The sequence below is a fragment of the Pseudonaja textilis genome, chromosome 2 (genome assembly GCF_049901715.1).
Source record: "Pseudonaja textilis isolate UNSWEBS1 chromosome 2, rPseTex1.2, whole genome shotgun sequence".
NCBI classification, from domain to species: domain Eukaryota; kingdom Metazoa; phylum Chordata; class Lepidosauria; order Squamata; family Elapidae; genus Pseudonaja; species Pseudonaja textilis.
In genome coordinates, this window is record NC_141991.1 from 79604059 (window position 1) to 79622291 (window position 18233).

Here is an 18233-nt window from a genome sequence, read left to right on the forward strand (position 1 = left end):
CTTCTAAACTGAATGAACAAAAGATAATCTTTACTGTGTATGCTAGCATTGCAACTTTAAATATCCATAGGCTTATGGGTTTGTGTTTTGCTAATTAATTATTGATGACAATGAAAAAAAATAGTAACTATGTTGGAAGAAGGATACAAAAATACCAGGCCAATGGCCTGCCATTATTAATAAGAATAAGATGAAATAACAGATTAAATAGCATGGTAGGTTGCATAAGAAACTTAAAAAATACTATATTGTTATCTAAAGCCTGATGATATGGAATCTTTTCAAAAAGCCTCTTGTGTGATTTCACTGTTGAGTTTTCATATATATAGAAGCCTGAAGATGATGAATGAGACTTCATCGAAACGTTGCCTAGATACTTTGAATCTTACGCGGGAGAAAACCCGAACAACCAAAGATCCACATACAAATACCCTGAGAACCTCAGAAAACAAATATAATATATATATATATATATATATATATATATATATATATATATATATGGATCTTTGGTTGTTCGGGTTTTCTCCGCGTAAGATTCAAGTATCTAGGCAACGTTCGATGAAGTCTCATTCATCATCTTCAGGCTTCTGTCTTCGGCTCTTGCTTCTCAGAGTGATGTGAGATTGCAGCTGCTTCTTCCTTTTAACTGCTAGTGGGGGTGGGACTTGATTGGGTGGGGCTTGGCTGTCTTCTGATTGGGTGGGGGTGTGTTCTCATTGTAGGGGTTTGGCTGTGTTCTGATTGGTTGGGGGTTGGCCGTGTTCTGATTGGTTGGGCGTGTTCTGTTCAGGTGGGGGCTTGGTTGTGCTCAGGTTAGTCTTAGTTGCTGGGGGATTTGAGTTGGTGAGCTGTGATCTTGCTGTTTGGCTTCGAGTTTGTGGTCGTGCTACATCTTCATAGTGGGTGTCGGTTATGCAACACGACCACGAACTCGAAGCCAAACAGCAAGATCACAGCTCACCAACTCAAATCCCCCAGCAACTAAGACTAACCTGAGCACAACCAAGCCCCCACCTGAACAGAACACGCTCCAACCAATCAGAACATGGCCAACCCCCAACCAATCAGAACACAGCCAAACCCCTACCAATGAGAACACACCCCCACCCAATCAGAACACAGCCAAGCCCCCACCCAATCAAGTCCCACCCCACTAGCAGTTAAAAGGAAGAAGCAGCTGCAATCTCACATCACTCTGAGAAGCACAGAGCCGGAGACAGAAGCCTGAAGATGATGAATGAGACTTCATCGAAACGTTGCCTAGATACTTGAATCTTACGCGGGAGAAAACCCGAACAACCAAAGATCCACATACAAATACCCATCGAGAACCTCAGAAAACATACATATATATATATATATATATATATATATATATATATATATATATATCCTTATATATTAATATATACCTAATATAGATACCTTATTTATTAAGATGAAATCAACAGATGTGGTCTTGCATGTTACATGGATGCCACACTGTGGAACATGTCTGCATTCAATACATCTTCCTTGACATTAGCTCATCAATGCCTGTTGGATATACTATGATGCTCCGTTGCCATACAAGAAAAGTTTCCTCCAGTGATTCTGCTTGATTATTCATGCTGGAATTTTTTTCCTTCTTTTTAAGTGCTTTATGGGCAAGATGGGCTCCATGCGTCATGTGAAAAAAAGTATTGTGAACGGGGAAGTCAATGTATTGTGAACAAGGAGACTAATCAACCTGACTGTAGATGCATAGATGATTGCAAGCCCAGTTACATGCCAGTGTGTGGATCAGATGGCAAATTCTATGAAAATCATTGTGAACTGCATCGAGCTTCATGCTTGCAAAAGAAGAAAATTTACATTATTCACAACAAAGACTGTTTCTTCAAAGGTAAAGTACCTTTCTGTTTAGAAAATTTCTGCCGTTTTTTTCTTTTTTTTACATTTTATATCATATGGTGCATGATTCTGTCCATGATTAAGCCCAAAAAATATTAACTCATAAGAATTAGATGGTATTCGAATTAGTAGTTAACTTACTTGCATATATTGTATAGTAAAAATATTAACAATAAAAACAAGTGTTTTTATTATTTTTCTATAAAGTACTAAAGAAAAGCAGAAGAAATGTAGTATAATCAATTCCTATACATATATTTTGTATATGTAATATATATATATATATATATATATATATATATTAGCAGAATATAGCACAGAATATTATTTATATAACAGAGAATATGAAAGTATATGTATTTACATAGAATATAAAAGTATATGTATATTTCCTTTGAAATTAACCATGAAGATATTCTTATTTTTCCTGTAATCATGTCAACTTTTAGAACTCTATTCTTTTCTCCAATTATGATGCTCAGAATAAATCAGTTACTTTTTTCTATATTTAGTCTAGGAATGCATTTATAAGAGAAGCTGGACAAAGGCAAGTTTTTTTTTTCTGTTTTATAGGATTATGAGTTTAATTTGGCTGAATTCTGGTTCAAACTGGGACAGTTGAAGCTATTCTATCTTTGTGTGTGCACGGGTGTGTATGTATGAGTGAAAAGTAGTTCCCTCTGAAATATTGACAAATCCCAAGTTCACGAGCAATTTGTTGCTTTGGAGGAATCCAGAAGGATAAGTCTCTCTAGGAAATAAGGCTGTGTTGCTTTCACCTTTTCATATACAAGGGTAGACAACAAAAATTAACTAGACTACTTTATAGTCTCAGTGGGATTTTAGTTCCAGTGTTTTGGAGCTAAGTATTTAATTTTGCTGCAATCTGTTTTCTGCACAATGTGTTGGAACATTCAGAGAACTTTGACAGTGTTGGAGACAGGGAACAGTTGTTTAAAATCTATGAATTTTTCTTTATAGCTGAATGCAGTTTAGGAATATGCCTAAAAAATTGGATGCATAGTTACTATTAACATGCAGTTGTTTAAAAAGCTGAAATATGAAAACAGTGAATATGGTAATTAGAGAAATTTGGAAAGCCTTCCAGTTGACTCTGCTATTTTTTCCTTGCTGCAAACTTATTAATAAGTCCCCAAAATGATGGACTTATTAGATTTACAATTAAGCAAGGGAAGACAATCGTCTAACATTTTTACCTGCTTATGTTGTAAATGTTATAGCTTTTCAGCCATCATGGGCTTCTCTAAACCACTCTTTGAGCATTTGAAAATGAAAAGAATTCACTCTTACAGAGCAGAGGAAGTCTATATATAATCTCTAAATGTATCCAATTTCAGCTGGCAATTTCAGCTGTGTGAAAAAGTATTAAGAACTGTTGAAGTCAAAGGAAGTTCTGGAAAATCATGAAAAACCTTTGCTAGAACTGCCTGAAAGGTCAGATCTGCAAAATGATCACTACAAATTACCTACTCAGACCTTTAGCACTGGTGTAGTAGTAGTTTACAGTACAATGTTGCTTATACAATAATGGCTGTAATGGGAAAGTCACCACAAGGAATGTTTTTCCACTATTATGAGTTATTATCAAACATATGTCAACAACCCAACCAACAACCTCCCACCCACCCCCAATGCACGCATGCATGTCCATAAGTGCGCGTGCACACACCCACCCACACACCCCTTGATAAAATCAGCATCTTGATCATCCTGAAAAGTTTTGGAACAAAGTATTTGGGCCTAATGAAACTAAACTGAACTGTCCAGCGATAACAGATAGAATACATTTGTGGAAAAAAGGGTGACACATTTAAAGAAAGTATTATTAAATTCAGGGATAGCTCTACTGTGCTTTGGGATAGTGTGGCAACCAGTGGCCTAAGAAATATTGTATGGATAGAGGGAAGAATGGATCCAACTAATTATAAAACTTAATGTTCCACAATCATTGAAGAAATTGATGCTGAAAAAGATTGACTTAGTTCAGCAAGTCTTAAATATACCTTCAGCTCAACCATGAGGAATTTACAGAAAAGGGAAGTTAGAGGTTTTGGAAAGGGCTTCCCTGACTGATTAAAAGTTTTAGAATCCAAAATATCTTGTATGGTTCAATATCTCTAATATCCTTATGGTTGGATTCATTAACCCATACAATTGCTGGCACTTACAAACATTTATTTCAAATATTATAGCCTGTGTCTGCATGATCTAATTGAATGTAGTATTTGTTGATTTGGGAATGCTGAAAAATAATAAGACAAAAGAAAACAACTCAGATTGAAATAATAATTCCCAAAATCCTTGAAGGAAATACTTCAGGATCTAAACAGAGACCAGGCACATGCAAAATAGACTAAACAAAGATAATTAAAAGAACAAAGAATTAATAGCTTATTAGAATCCAATATGCAGTTTTACAACTTCATTTGGAAATTTCACTAATTGGAATTTTAAAAAAATATCAAATCCTGTAATTCTTCTTGATTGACTTATTTTGGAAAGAAATTGATGGAAGTTCTGATCAGATATCACACCCCATAGAAATAAATGATAGGTAATAGACAATAGATAATGATGATTGATGATAGATAGATGATAGACATACATACATACATACTTACATACGTACATACATACATACATTTTTGTATCTTTGATAAGCTAATGGATATTTAAACAAGGATATTTAATTTGCTTATGTGTATCAGAGAAAATTGTTTCATTTTGATCCTGTCTTCTCATCTTTAAATGTTTTGTTGAGTGTTGCAAGAGTGCCTTCCATATCTTACTTCAACTGAAACAATGGATTTGTAATTATAGGTGTGCAATGTAATTATAATTATTTTAGTAATTAAATATAGGCACTCATTTCTTTGTGTATTGTAATGAGATGTCATGGGAATACTGGAGATTCAAGTTGTACTCTAGTGATAAAAGGTACTTCAATTAGTTCTACTAAACCTATTTCCATAAATGTATAATCAATGCAAAACTCATTGAGATTTAGCTTCTTATAATAAGATATATGAATGAATATTATTCATTAAAATGTCTACCTACTTATTATAGCCTGAACTTGCTAAATATAACTGATTGATTTAAATTATGAAAAAGTGCCCAAAATTAAGGTTAGAGCTGCATTTCCTTGTTAACCTTCAGCCATATTCTGTGGATCCATAATGGTCAGCAGTTTGTGCACCAGTTCTTTTTCCTGTTAGAGCCAAGTAACCATTAGTCAGTGAGAATATATCAGAATAAGTGCAGTCAGAGCCAAAGGAATTTACAATAGTGTAGGGCAGTTTAAAGTAATTGAATTTTAATCTGGGGAATGGAATCATATGGTGCCTCTCACTCTTAAGCAGTTTGTCATAAATATGCATTTGCATAGTAATAATTGTTCAAGCTATATTTGTATATAAAATTATAGTTGTCAAATGTCTAAGAAACCTAATTCTGAAAGCCTATTAATTTCACTTCTTACACCTTCCCTATTTTGCATATCTATTGGGTCTATTTAAAATGCCTTTAATTGGAGAGTATTCCTGAGAGAGATATTGGCAATTGAAAAGACTGAGATAAGAATGAGTTAAGAGTTAATCTTGGAGTGTGTTGGTTTATATCAAGTAATTATATTCCACCAGCCCATCATCAACTTTGAAAGAACTCATAATAAATATAATATTTATTGTTCTGGAAGGAAAAAATGCAAAGTATTAGCAGAAGAAAAATCACCTTGTTACAACAATAAGAAAATATCTTAAAATTGAGAAACAGCTGTCAATTTCTATAGCAAGTAAACATTCCACACCAAAATCTTTCCCCAATTTTAGAGAAATTGCTATTGAGAATGGGAAATGAGCTTCTAAAAAAAAAAAAAGTTTAAGAATAAAGGTCTCAATGAAATGGCTTGGGGGAGGTTGAGGGTTACACAAGATCATCTTCAAATATCAACAGATGAGTTCATTTTTCCAGAAAAAGCAAAGTTCAAATATCTTCTTCCCAAACAATTTGAAGATTTAAAAGCCATCATTTGTGTTTTGAATCTATCAAAAAAGAATTGGAAGCCAGTGCAGATGTTCCACAGGAAATAATGTTCAACTCTTAATGATTTTACCTTTTACAACTATATAATCGTACAATTATACAGTTAATCGGGGGTGAGTAGCAAAGGATTGGTACACTAGGTATCCAAATCTTGTCTCTGTATCCCAATATTAAATATATGAAGTCACATTCCAATACCTCAGGAACATAATCCCTGACCACAGATAAAGTATTCCTTAGGATCCAAACCATGCCCCCAACCTAGGCATTGAGACAGCATCCAAATCAAAAATCTAGATGGACTTGCAGCAAAACAATATTGTCATCATCACCTAGCCACATTTTCATAATATATGCCAGATCTGCTGCCCTATTCACACCAGATCATAGATGAATATCATTTTGTTGCAGACAGATCTAGCATTAAAGCACCTGAGGCCAAGGCAGGGGTGGGATTCTACCGGTTCTGTCCACTTCTGTAGAACTGGTTGCTCTGAAGAGCAGCAGACACAGAACCGGTTCTATGTCTGCTGCTGTTTTGGCCCACCCACCCTCCCGGGCTCTTACCTGACTTTTATTTCCTGCGTTTTCAACTGCAGCTTCTTTGCGCGACAAAGAAAAAGCAGGAAAAAAGGGCTTTTCCAACTGCTGCACACTTGCACACAGCGCTGTTCAGCTGTCCGGGCAGCTCAGCAGGTCGTAAATTGCACTTGTGTGACTCAGGCGATGTAAGCGCACATCTGTGCGGGACGCAGAGTGACAGAACTGTTATATTGGTCGGATCCCATCCCTGGGCCAAGGACACTAACAATACAGCAACTGGGCTCCCAGAATATTCAAACTAGGTTGGAAGTTGAGATTACCATCAACTCAAAGTCTTCTCTTCCCCTAAATTACCATACTCACATAACGATTTCACACACCCTTTCTATATAATTGCAGTGCAAGTTCTTTACCCTTCAAGTGGCCTCTTGCTAATTCCTGAGCAGCTCAAGTTTCATCCCTATTTACCTTTCACCTCAAAACCTTCTCTCTGACTCTTCTTACCTGCAGTCAAGATCTCAGATTTGCAAATCAGTGCAGAAAATTTGACTGATAATAATACCAAGTAGACTCTGTTGGCCTCTATCTCCCAAATGAGCAGTTTGTTTTTATAATGTTTTATTACAGTAAAACATTGGATCTGAAGAGTAGATAATATACAAACTATATTATTATGGACTGAGATATATACATACATTTCAAGTCATATTTTTTTTAGACTTTTGAACTGTAATGCATGAATAAATGTAAGACCTCACAGTAATAAGTATCTAATTCAGTCATAATCCTTTCTTAGATGGTATTTTGGCTTGCCTGAGATTAAAATTGATGGTGTATCCTTTAATCAGAAAAGTGTACTATTTTAATTATTAAAATGCAGTTAAATATGATGGTTGTTGAAGGATTTCAGGTTGATGAAATAAACCTTCAATTTGTCCAAATAAGGCTGGAATTTTGATCATGTGACCATGGGGATCAGTGGTGGGCATGGCTTGGTGGGCATGGCAGGGGAAGGATACTGCAAAATCTCCATTCCCCCACCCCAGGGGAAAGGTTACTGCAAAATCCCATTCCCTCCCCACCCCATTAACCAGCTTTTCAGCTCCATTCTCCTGTGCAGGGCAACAAAAGAAGACCCAGCCAATCAGCTGGGACTCGGGAGGCAGAGAATAGATGGGAGTGGGGCCAGCCAGAGGTGATATTTGCCGGTTCTCTGAACTACTCAAAATTTCCACTACCAGTTCTCCAGAACTGGTCAGAGCTTGCTGAATACCATCTCTGGTGGGGATACTGTTACTGTTAGAATAGAATAGAATAGAATAGAATAGAATACTTTATTGGCCAAGTGTGATTGGACACACAAGGAATTTGTCTTGGTGTAAATACAGTCATTAAGTGTAGTAAGTGTAGTCATAAGTCACTTTTTTCAATATTGCTGTAACTTTGAATGGTCTCAAAACAAATGGTTATAACTTGAGAACTACTTGCATCTGGGACCAGGGGTGTGCAAAACATCTTGAATTCACACCGTTTAAAATTACCCCGTTTTGAGTTCCAAACAATTGTTTCATGATTCCTTGTGCCATTTTGAAAATGTTTTGTATTTGAGATAAGTTGTTCCAAGATTTGAAACATTTCTAAAACAATTTTGCCAAACTCAAGATTCAAGATAGAATGAATACAAAGTGTTTTGAATGCCACTTGTTGCGACTTTATTTTGTTGATACTGAAAACACTGGAGCCATGATTTAAAAGAGAAAAAAAAATCAATGCATTGGTTTCTTCTTATGTATTTGTTTGCATTGTTACTGAAATAATTGATTTCCATTTGAAAAGGAATTCAAAACTAGAAAGGGAAATCAGAAAGGATTAGTTTATCCACATCTCTATAATCCTGCATTATACAGGATTAACTAAATTGTTGTTCAGGATGAATGGTGTTAATTCTTAATGCTCACGCACACTCAGCCTAGTCAGACATTTTGAAAGACTTGAAGCCACTAAAATAAACATTGATAGGTGATAATGAATGTTTTCTTCATGTATTGCATTAACACTTGCAATGAGAGATGAAACTTACTACAGGGAAAGTGGGGAAATCAAAGCAGAAAATGTTAGTTGAGGTAGGCACTAACTGGTGTTCCTTTGAGAATACTTGTCTTATTATTCAGCACCCTCATGAAATGCAAGACTTGTAATTTACAAGGAAGGATAACATTCTGACAGTATACTAGACATTAAACCAAAGCCTGGCACATTTAATTACTTATTAGAACACTACTAAAATCTTTCAGTCACTTCACTCCTGTAATGTGATTTATATGGGCCTGCTATTGAAAGCAAAGCAGAAGTGACAATTGATGCACACTGCCGCCTTTGAAATATTATAGCAGCGCCCCAACCTTTTGGGCACCAGGGATCAGTTCCGTGGAGAGAGATTTTTCCATGGCTCAGAGGGGGTGTGGTTTTGTATACTGCCTGCATCCTGCAGATGGAGCTTTCCTTGTTTGTGGCAGGCCATGGCCTGGTGTTGGTCCATGGACTGGGGGTTGGGGACCCCTGTGTTATAGGGCTTAATATTCCCTTTCCATTAAATTTAATTGGCATCATTTGTACTGATGTCTCATTTGTTTCCAAGTCCAGTTTAAGATACACTGCTGGCATTAGGCTTTAACATACAAACAGCTTGGGATCAAACTATCTGAAGGGCCTCCCCTTCAGATAGCTTAATAGGTGGCTATTGATAGTCACTATAATAGCCCACCACACTTTAAGCTGAACAAGTGAGGTCCTGTTGTCTGGTTTCTGATAAATTAGAAAGAGATGGGCAAGCAGGTGGCCTATAACTAACGTTTTGTTAACTTAAAAAGAAGTTACCGCAGACTACAATAAAAATAATTAAATGCAGACTAAAATAAGGATTTTGGCATATTCAGCTGTTTATATTTCTTTCTTATATTGCTTCCTTAGTTGAGAACTAGTTCCTCAGCTTACTTATGCATTACATATTTGTTGCTTTCATGGTCTAATCATTCATCTTATCAATAAAGACTGTGAATCATTTCACAATCATGGCTGACAGGCTGAACCCTCTAAAAATTTTTTTGTTTATCTTCCATAGGAAGCTGAGAATAAAGAATTTTGCATGCATTTTGGTACTTCATGGAATCAAGTATTGCTGGTTGTTTAGCAGTTTTGTCTTATGTACTGAACAGGTTACTTATTCACGATACAATTTTATTTTTGTTCTTCCTGCAATGTTTATGTCAATTAGCACTATTGGTATAACAACTTACATTATAATTAACTTATTCTAACTATGGAAATTTATACCTATAAGTATCTCCCTGTGACTTAGTCATATATTCATGCAAGTGAGTTTGGTTAAAGTTGGGCTTATTGCCAAGTAAATATATTTTGGTTTCCTCTGTTAGTCATTGGACAGATTTTAAAATGTATTCTTACTTGTGCTGTATGGGTATATGCACAAACCATTACAGATCAAATAATGTCAAAGAGTTTTGTGATTATGTCATAGCAGTTCAAACAAAAATTGTTAGAAATCATCAGAAAGGTGCAAGCTGTGGTCGCATATATTAATGAGAGAGACTGCAAATATAATTGGTTTCTACCACCACTTCATTCAGGTAAAGTTCTCTTGTACAATGTTCTGTGAGTGATCCTCTCCCCACTTTTGTGCCTCCTCACAGGGCAAAGAAATTGCTTAAAATTATATCTTCCTGAGCAGTTTTTCTCCATAACCCCAGTGCTCCTCAAAAAATGTTAATTGCAAGTTAAGAAGCTCAGCTTGATGACCTTAATTAAATGATTAGAATCTGCTGCCTGAAACTGGCCAGACCTTAATCAGTTTCACATTGAAGGCTGAGAAGGTTTTTTGGCTGGGGGAGGGCAGCCACCAAGTACATTAGGCAAACAGCCAGTATCCATTCCACAAATCTTAATTTAAGTGTCAATACACAAATTATCAACATACAGCTGTGCCAGATTACACTCAATATTGTATGTGTTGTTAGGTGTACAAAATTTGGTTGTAAATGCATGCTTGGGTTAGAAAATTATTTTTATTATTTATTACCATCATATTGGATCACTAACTGAGGTAGTCGCTAAAGGAGGAGTGACTTTATTAGTGTTTAGATAGTGGCATTTTAGACATTAGGAATTATTTAGACATTAGGAATTATTTACAACTTATGAACACTGGCACATGGTGCTCACAGTTTAGTCACAGCTTTTTGAAGATTTCTAGCAAGTGGGTTGAAGGTATTCAGTAGTCAATTGTTAGTTATTTTGCTCACTTTATTTTTTAAAAAATGCATTTAGAGTACAGCATGAAATAGGCATTCTGTTTGGAGAAATGTGGAAAGAGTTATCTGATCAGTGAGTGGTTTTAGCAAATACCAAGTTGCATTGTATCTGTGGGGGAACAAAACTTTTTCTATGAGGTGTCCTGATTATTGGATATTCTTTCTCTCAATAATAGTAGCAAAGAACATTTTGAAGGGAGAAAAATGATGAACGACTCCAGCACTGCAATTGCAGTCAGTTGGAAAAGGTCAGGAAGCACATCAGAGTTCAATTATCCCCAAATTATCTGGTGCAGAACTTTTGATATCCTCATCTTCTCACAAAGGCTGGTCCAGGCACTAAAAATAGTGATGCTGTTATCATGTTCTATATAAATGAACAGATTCATCACAAAAAGAAGCAATATATTTGGCTGTACCTAGGGTGGCTGCTATCAAGATTTTAAAAATTTTCCTCTTTAGAAATTACAAAGCACATTGAAGTTTCTGCTATGCACCTTTTTTCCCCCTAAAGTAGCATTGCTTCAATGTGATATTGACTGTGCTGCTTAAGAGGGGAAGCTTTAAAAAAAATGATCAGTTTACTATTTGTGCATCGCAGTCCTGAAATCACATCTTGTATAATTCTTCACATTTATCCAAATTCAAGGTCTGACCTTGGCAGAAACACTAGTTTCAGGAATAAAAAAATTGTAAAAGTTGGGTATAGGTTCTGGAAGATGCTAATTTAAGTCATTGTCCTATGAAGATGTCATTGGAAGTAAAAAGGATCAGCTTCCTTTTATCATCATCATCATCATCATCATCATCATCATCATCATCATTTTAGCCATTGTCTATCCATTGCAGGATGAAAGCCTCTTCCACATGTTTCCAACCTACATGGTCCTGAGCCTTTTTTTTTTTTTTTTTTTGGCCAATTGGGCCGGCAATACATTGTCGATCCTAAAAACCATTGCTTTAGGTCTTTTTTGTGGACACTTTTTATCTTTTATTCTCTTGATGATATTGTATACTTTTGTTTATTCTCTAATCCATGTACAGGTCTGTCTATCTTGTCTTGTAATACTGAGCATGTGTCTTTCCATGGCTGTTTGTGCCACTCTTAGCTTTTGTATCGATCGTGACTTTAATGTCCATTTTTCACTAGCATATGTTAGAGCAGTTAGCACACTATTTGAAAACTTTTCTCTTCAAGCATAGGGTGGAATTGTTCTTGAAAATTATGCTTAGCTTGTTGAATGCCAGTCAACCACATTTAACTCACCTTTCAATTTCCTTTATTGTATCACCTTCCACTGAGATCCATTGGCCAAAGTATGTATAGTGGTCTTCTTCTCCAGATATTTTTCTTTCTTTCTTTGGTGAATTTATTAAATGTAACCTGGCTCCTTTTCAGGTTTATTTTAAATGAAATGGTTCTCCTGCTTTGTTCAGCTCTTGTATGTGCCTCTGTAGCTCTTTTGGGTCTTGTGAGACCATATCAGCTATATAAATGGTAAATGCTGATGATTTCCTGAGTGGAGGTATGTATGTGATATTTTTCACTGGAGTGAGAAAGTTATCTGAAAATTACCTTACAGTTTAATTTTTACTTACACAAACACCTTCATGTATTTATCTGTATGTAAGGTTTCATCCCTCCATAAGTGGCTGTCATGTCTGAAAATAGGATGCCAGAGTTTCTTAAACAAGCAAGCAGAAAATTAGAAATTAGTCACAAAGTACCCCAGAACAAAGTTTTAATTCAGAACAGAATCAGATGGGGGTTGAGGAGGGAGGTACTGTTTAAACTAAATAGGCCTCCTATTCACTAAAGTCAACTCAAAATTACAATTTGCAGTCACTGTAGAGTGCTGTGAGAAGTATTTTCTCCAAAATTGTATGGTCTCTTTTTGTATGGTTTATAATATGTCTGCATGAGAGGTTGTTCATAAAAGAAAATGGTCTAGTTATCAAGGGACTACAGGTAGTCCTTGGGTCGTGTTCATTTTTTCAGTGTTTTTCCAAAGTTACACAGTACTGAAAAAAATGGATGTACAACCAGTCCCCAAATTTCCAGCCATCGTAGCAACCCTGTTCTAATACTGACACTTGAGTCCTCAAATCATAATTATGAAATCTCAAGAAGCCGTGACCATATGATTCCCACAAGAACCAAGTTAATAAGGAAGCAAGAAGGGAAGGTTGCAGGTCACTCCAATAAATTGCTCCTTCCTGTAGGGTCTTGCCCACCCACCCTCCTCCAGCCTCTGCTGTCCCTTCCAGTGGTGGGATTCAATTTTTTTTACTACCGGTTCTGTGAGTGTGGCTTGGTGGGCCTGGCAGGGGAAGGATACTGTAAAATCTCCAGTCAGAGGTGGTATTTGCTGGTTCTCTGAACAACTCAAAATTTCTGCTACCAGTTCTCCAGAACCTGCTGAATACCACCTCTGACTGACTGAGAGATACATATGGGTGCCTCACTTAATGACTGCAATGTCTTGCAACCAAATTCTGGATCCAATTGCAGTCGTAAATCAAGGACTATCTTACTTCATTCCAGCAAACCCAGACCAAACTTTTCAGTTACCAAGGACTACTTGTACAGCACTCTGATATTCACAATGAAGATAGGGCATCCAGAAAAGTTTAAGCTGAAATTGTCTCCTATATGAGTGAGATTCAGTTTTTATAAACTACCATTTATCAAAAAAACCATGAAGCAGTCAGTGAGAGCTTAAATGGACTCTTGGGATGGTAGAGGACAGGAAGGCCTGGAAGAACATTGTCCATGGGGTCATGATGGGTCAGACATGACTTCGTAACTAACAACAACAATCAAAAAACAATTTATCATCCTGGGAATATAAATTAAAAGGGAGCACATATTCACAGAATGTCTAAATTCATATTGAGCAAGATTTTTGTAAATGTGCCTTCTAAAGCAGGGGTCGCCAACCTTTTGGACTTCAGGGACCATCAAACTCATAATTTGAAATTCCAGGGACCACTAATATAAATTTTGACTGACGGTGCATTCTGACGTTGGTGGGGGAGAGAGAGAGAGATCTGATCTAACCCCCCTTTCTCTCTCTCTCACACACACACACACAGAGGCAAGGGTGAGATTCAAATTTCTTAACAACTGGTTCTGTGGGCATGGCCTAATTTGTGGGTGTGGCTTGGTGGTCATGTGACTGGCTTGGCATGGTATATCTTATAAATATTTATATAAATATTGAATTTTTTTTATAAAAAAGAACAACTTTTACCCAAAATCAAGCAAAGCAGGCAGGCAGATTGAGTTACTCACATAATCACAGATTCATTCAGAGATCTGTGAAATCAGCTACCTGAGCCTGTCACATAAAATTTGCTTGCAAGCAAACCCATAAAATTAACTCATAACACGCCATGTATGTAAATATTGATTTTTTAATAAAAAAAATAGCAACTTCTACCCAAAATCAGGCAGAGCAGGCAGGCACATTGAATTGCTCACAGAATCACAGATTCACTTAGAGATCTGTCTTTCGGCCATCAACTAGATAAGTCTGCATTGCTTCAGTCCTAGGGAAGGTTTGGTTCTGCTAAAAAGCAGAGCCAAAGATCTAAAGATTAGCTAGAAAGCAAGAAATCTAACAATTTTCTGCTTTCTAGCTAATCTAAATCTCCCGGCACAGCAGACCAGCTGATGGTCAAGGAAAATAAAAAGGGAAAATGACAACTTAGCAGGCAAGTTTGCCAGGTAAGGAGTCAGTGGGCAGAGAGGGTTCCCACGGCCATGTGGGTGGCATAGCCTTGTGTTCCTGCACAGCCTGGATTAATTGCTTTGGGGAGGGGGTGCTCTGGGGGGGTGCTCTGCGGACTCTGCGGCCCACAGGTTGGCAACCACTGTTGTAAAGTGATTGGGAAATTAGAAGCTGATAAACTTTTAATTATGTGGAAGGAAGCTATGAATAATCTTATCAACACATGGCTTTGTACCAAGTGCGGCATGTTCCTGCTAATTAAACAAGCATCTGTTTTCTTCCTAACTTACTCTCTTAATGTTCATGCTGAAATCATGATTGTTACATGTGTCATGATGTGTGTCATAAATAATATATGTTGTTACCAACAAGGAGTCTTGTGGTAGAAATGGTACTTTAAAATAATCCTCTACTCCCAGCTAAATATTTTGAGGTTTTGAATAATTTAGTAGTCAGGAGACATAAACCAAGGTAGAAGAGAGAAAACCATTATTTAATTTTCAGAAAAAGAAGTATGGTCAAGAATTGAAAAGATAGAAGAAGAGGAGGAAGAAGAAGAGGAAGAGGAAAGGAGACTATTTGTCTAAAATCTGTGTTAATGGCAAGTGTTTAAAAAGCAAATAGGCAATCCTGATAAAGAAGCTATTACATCCTACAGTTCTCAAAAAAAAAAAAGACTATGTAGTTCTGTAGTTCACATGAAATATTCATGTTATCAGCTATGATATTGTCTGTGTTGTATCTGCTCCTTGGTTTAAACTGTACAGTAATCTCAAAACCTTTTGTTTCTTCATTAAATTGTATAACAATTTATGAACGAAGTAAAGATTAAGATTGTTAGTAGTAAAAGGAAGAAATTTTATATGGGTTTGTTTGTCCAAGATTAAAATAAGACATGTTTCCATAAAGTTCTGGGAATCCTTTACAGACTTTACAGGGAATCCTTTACAGACAAACCCAAAGGAAGATGCTAAGCTTGTTTTAAAAAGGAACCTGAGAATAACAACAGGAATAAAACGAATAGACTTCTGTGATTAGTCTGTGATTGAAGAGAAAGGAAACTAAACAAAGGAAAACTGAAAGCCTAGTTTGAATCTTGGAACTAAGTGGGCATAAAGTGGGAAAGCCTTAAAATATATATTTTAAAGATGCTGATTAAAAGCTATACAACACAAATGCTAATTTTCAAGGAGCATGCAAAGTGGAAATCTGAGGAGCAAATTTAAATTTTAAATACTGGGGAATACCGAAAGCCTCAGAGCTGCTGATGAAATTACTGGCTTAGAAACAAATTGTCTATCTCCTGTCTGAGTGCATTTAATTTCCAACTTTATAGATGTTTGACTTATTTTACTGTATTTGGTGGGAAGGGATGTTGAGTCAATGTACATTCAGAGGAAACAATCCTAGAGATGTCTGGGAATCAGAAAGATACTGTTTAAAATCAGTTCCCAACTAGAAATCTGCCTCATCAGCTGGTAAAATTCAAGGGCTGCCCTTCCTCTGTCTGTCTGCATATTGCATTAAAGTCATATTTTATTCAGAGGTACATTAAGCCCTCATGTTTAAGATGATCTGTCTGAAGGCTTCTTTTCTGATGTACAGAAAAATAATCTGACATGCTGATGCTTGACATATGGAATTAATAAATACTTCATGAGTTTCACATATCAGAAGCTTGGCTTCTGACAAATACCTTTGCTAGAGGACAGTTAAAAGTGTGCAGAATTTCAATTTAAAGCTGTGGGTTTTGGAAAGGATGACAATTAGGACCTTTGCATAGAGGATCTCTCCAAGAAGAAAACCTTGAGTCATCGTGCAGAGAGCCCAGGCTGTGTTTAAAGAGTGGTAAAACTGAAGAACCAATAGTAGCAGTCAATTCACACAGACAGGATGCAATTCTCAGTGATATTCACTGATGATAGTATACTCTTAAGAAAGAATAGCTGATTGGGTAGTTAATATACATATACATACATACATACATACATACACATACATACATACATACATATTCATATTCATACATCTTCAGTGGTAAAAGGAAAAGATTATTAGCACCTTTCTCTCTCTGCTCTGTTCTGTGAAAGCAGACATACAAATCCATTTACACTAATTTAGGGGAAATCAATCATCCATTCAAGCTGATGGCTTCCAAGTGAGACTTCAAAATAATGGCTTACCTTAATACATAATTATAGTTTATATTTTAGGTACTTTACTCATTAGCTGAGATCATATATTTCCCCGTATTTTACCAGAAAAGGAATCACAAAGGGGTTTTTAATGGAAAATGTATGGACTTCCACATTCTTCTTCATACTATCATGAACTATTTTATACACTATAAAATTGTAATGATCAATAATAATGTATTTTGTTTTCATTTTATGTAAAACTTTTTATATATGTATGCTGGGTTTCCACAACACACACAGACACACACACACACACTTACTGGGATCCCAAAGGTGCTTTTTCAAGAGGCAACTTAAAAAAGAGGCCTCTTGAAAAAGCACCTTTGGGACAACCATGACTTGGATGACTGAGAATATCCATAGACATTTTACTTCCTGCCATGTCAACAAAGTCCATCCATTCATCCATCTATCATCTTCTTAGCTGTTCATCTCCCTCATAGAGGGAGGACTAAAATCTACTGGTTAATTAGGTTCTTCCTTATGGGGACTTTATCACTGGATATGTTTCCTTTGCAGGAACCATTTCTGAGAACATTGTGGGGCATTTGGGATTTCCTGGGGAAAGTCACATTACTAAAAGTCACACAAGCAAAAGCTGTTCTGGGACCAGTAATGGGACTGCGTTATGAATGACCCATTATGCTGAAGTAGATCGAAAAGCTTTCTGCCATTATGTATGTTGTCTGCTGTTAAAATCAGCACCTAGGCTTTCCTACATCCTACTTGGAAGCAGCATTGCAGTGAAATGGCATTGCCATAAACCGTTCTAAAATTGGAAGAAGATATCCAAAAATCAAAAGGACTCACATTTCGTCAGTGTTAAGTGTGTGAATATTTATGAGTATTTATTGAGTATTTATGTATGCGACACTGTCCGTTCTGTTATTTTATTGAATTTGCTCTGCCTTCTGGTTTAATATATAGAATGTCTAACATCATTTATACCAGGAATATAAATACTGTAAATTTAGTTTATTTAAATACATCGTTGGTCTATATACGAACATGAAGCTTATTATTGAAATGTATATGCCACCTGACTCACAGCGACACTGTGGGCAGGCAGATACTTAAGCAGTTACATAAAGAATTTTCTTTGTGTTTTGATGTATTGGTATGGTATATTATAACCTAACACAAAGAAAAATAATGTGGATAAATGTCAAAATAAGTATATTTGTCTTTTCAGGAGTCTGAAAGTGGAGCTTAGATACTTAGCTTAGAATTTTGACAGGAATTTCTTGTTTTGGGATGTCAGTGTCAAGTTTTTAAAGTTTGCAAAATTCATTTGGAAATAATTCAAGTTAACAAGCAGAAAAAAAATTGTTTCCATATTCTGCTGAGAATCCTCTGTAAACAAGTGATTAAACATCTAAAAGTTTCACTTCTGATGTTTATAGTTATTTTAAGCATTTTTTTTTAAATGCAGTTTCACAACCCAGAGTGTCTGATTGCATAAACAATTG

At 36.1% G+C, this 18233-nt stretch overlaps 1 protein-coding gene across 3 annotated transcripts in view; it reads left to right on the plus strand.

Moving 5' to 3' along the window:
- FSTL4 (follistatin like 4) overlaps nt 1-18233 on the plus strand; it is a 459349-nt gene that overhangs the window by 159726 nt on the left and 281390 nt on the right. For all 3 annotated transcript variants that reach the window (XM_087924402.1, XM_087924399.1, XM_087924401.1), the window contains exon 4: nt 1640-1888. In XM_087924402.1, the coding sequence (XP_087780528.1) occupies nt 1640-1888 (249 nt within the window). The remainder of the gene's footprint in view (nt 1-1639; nt 1889-18233) is intronic.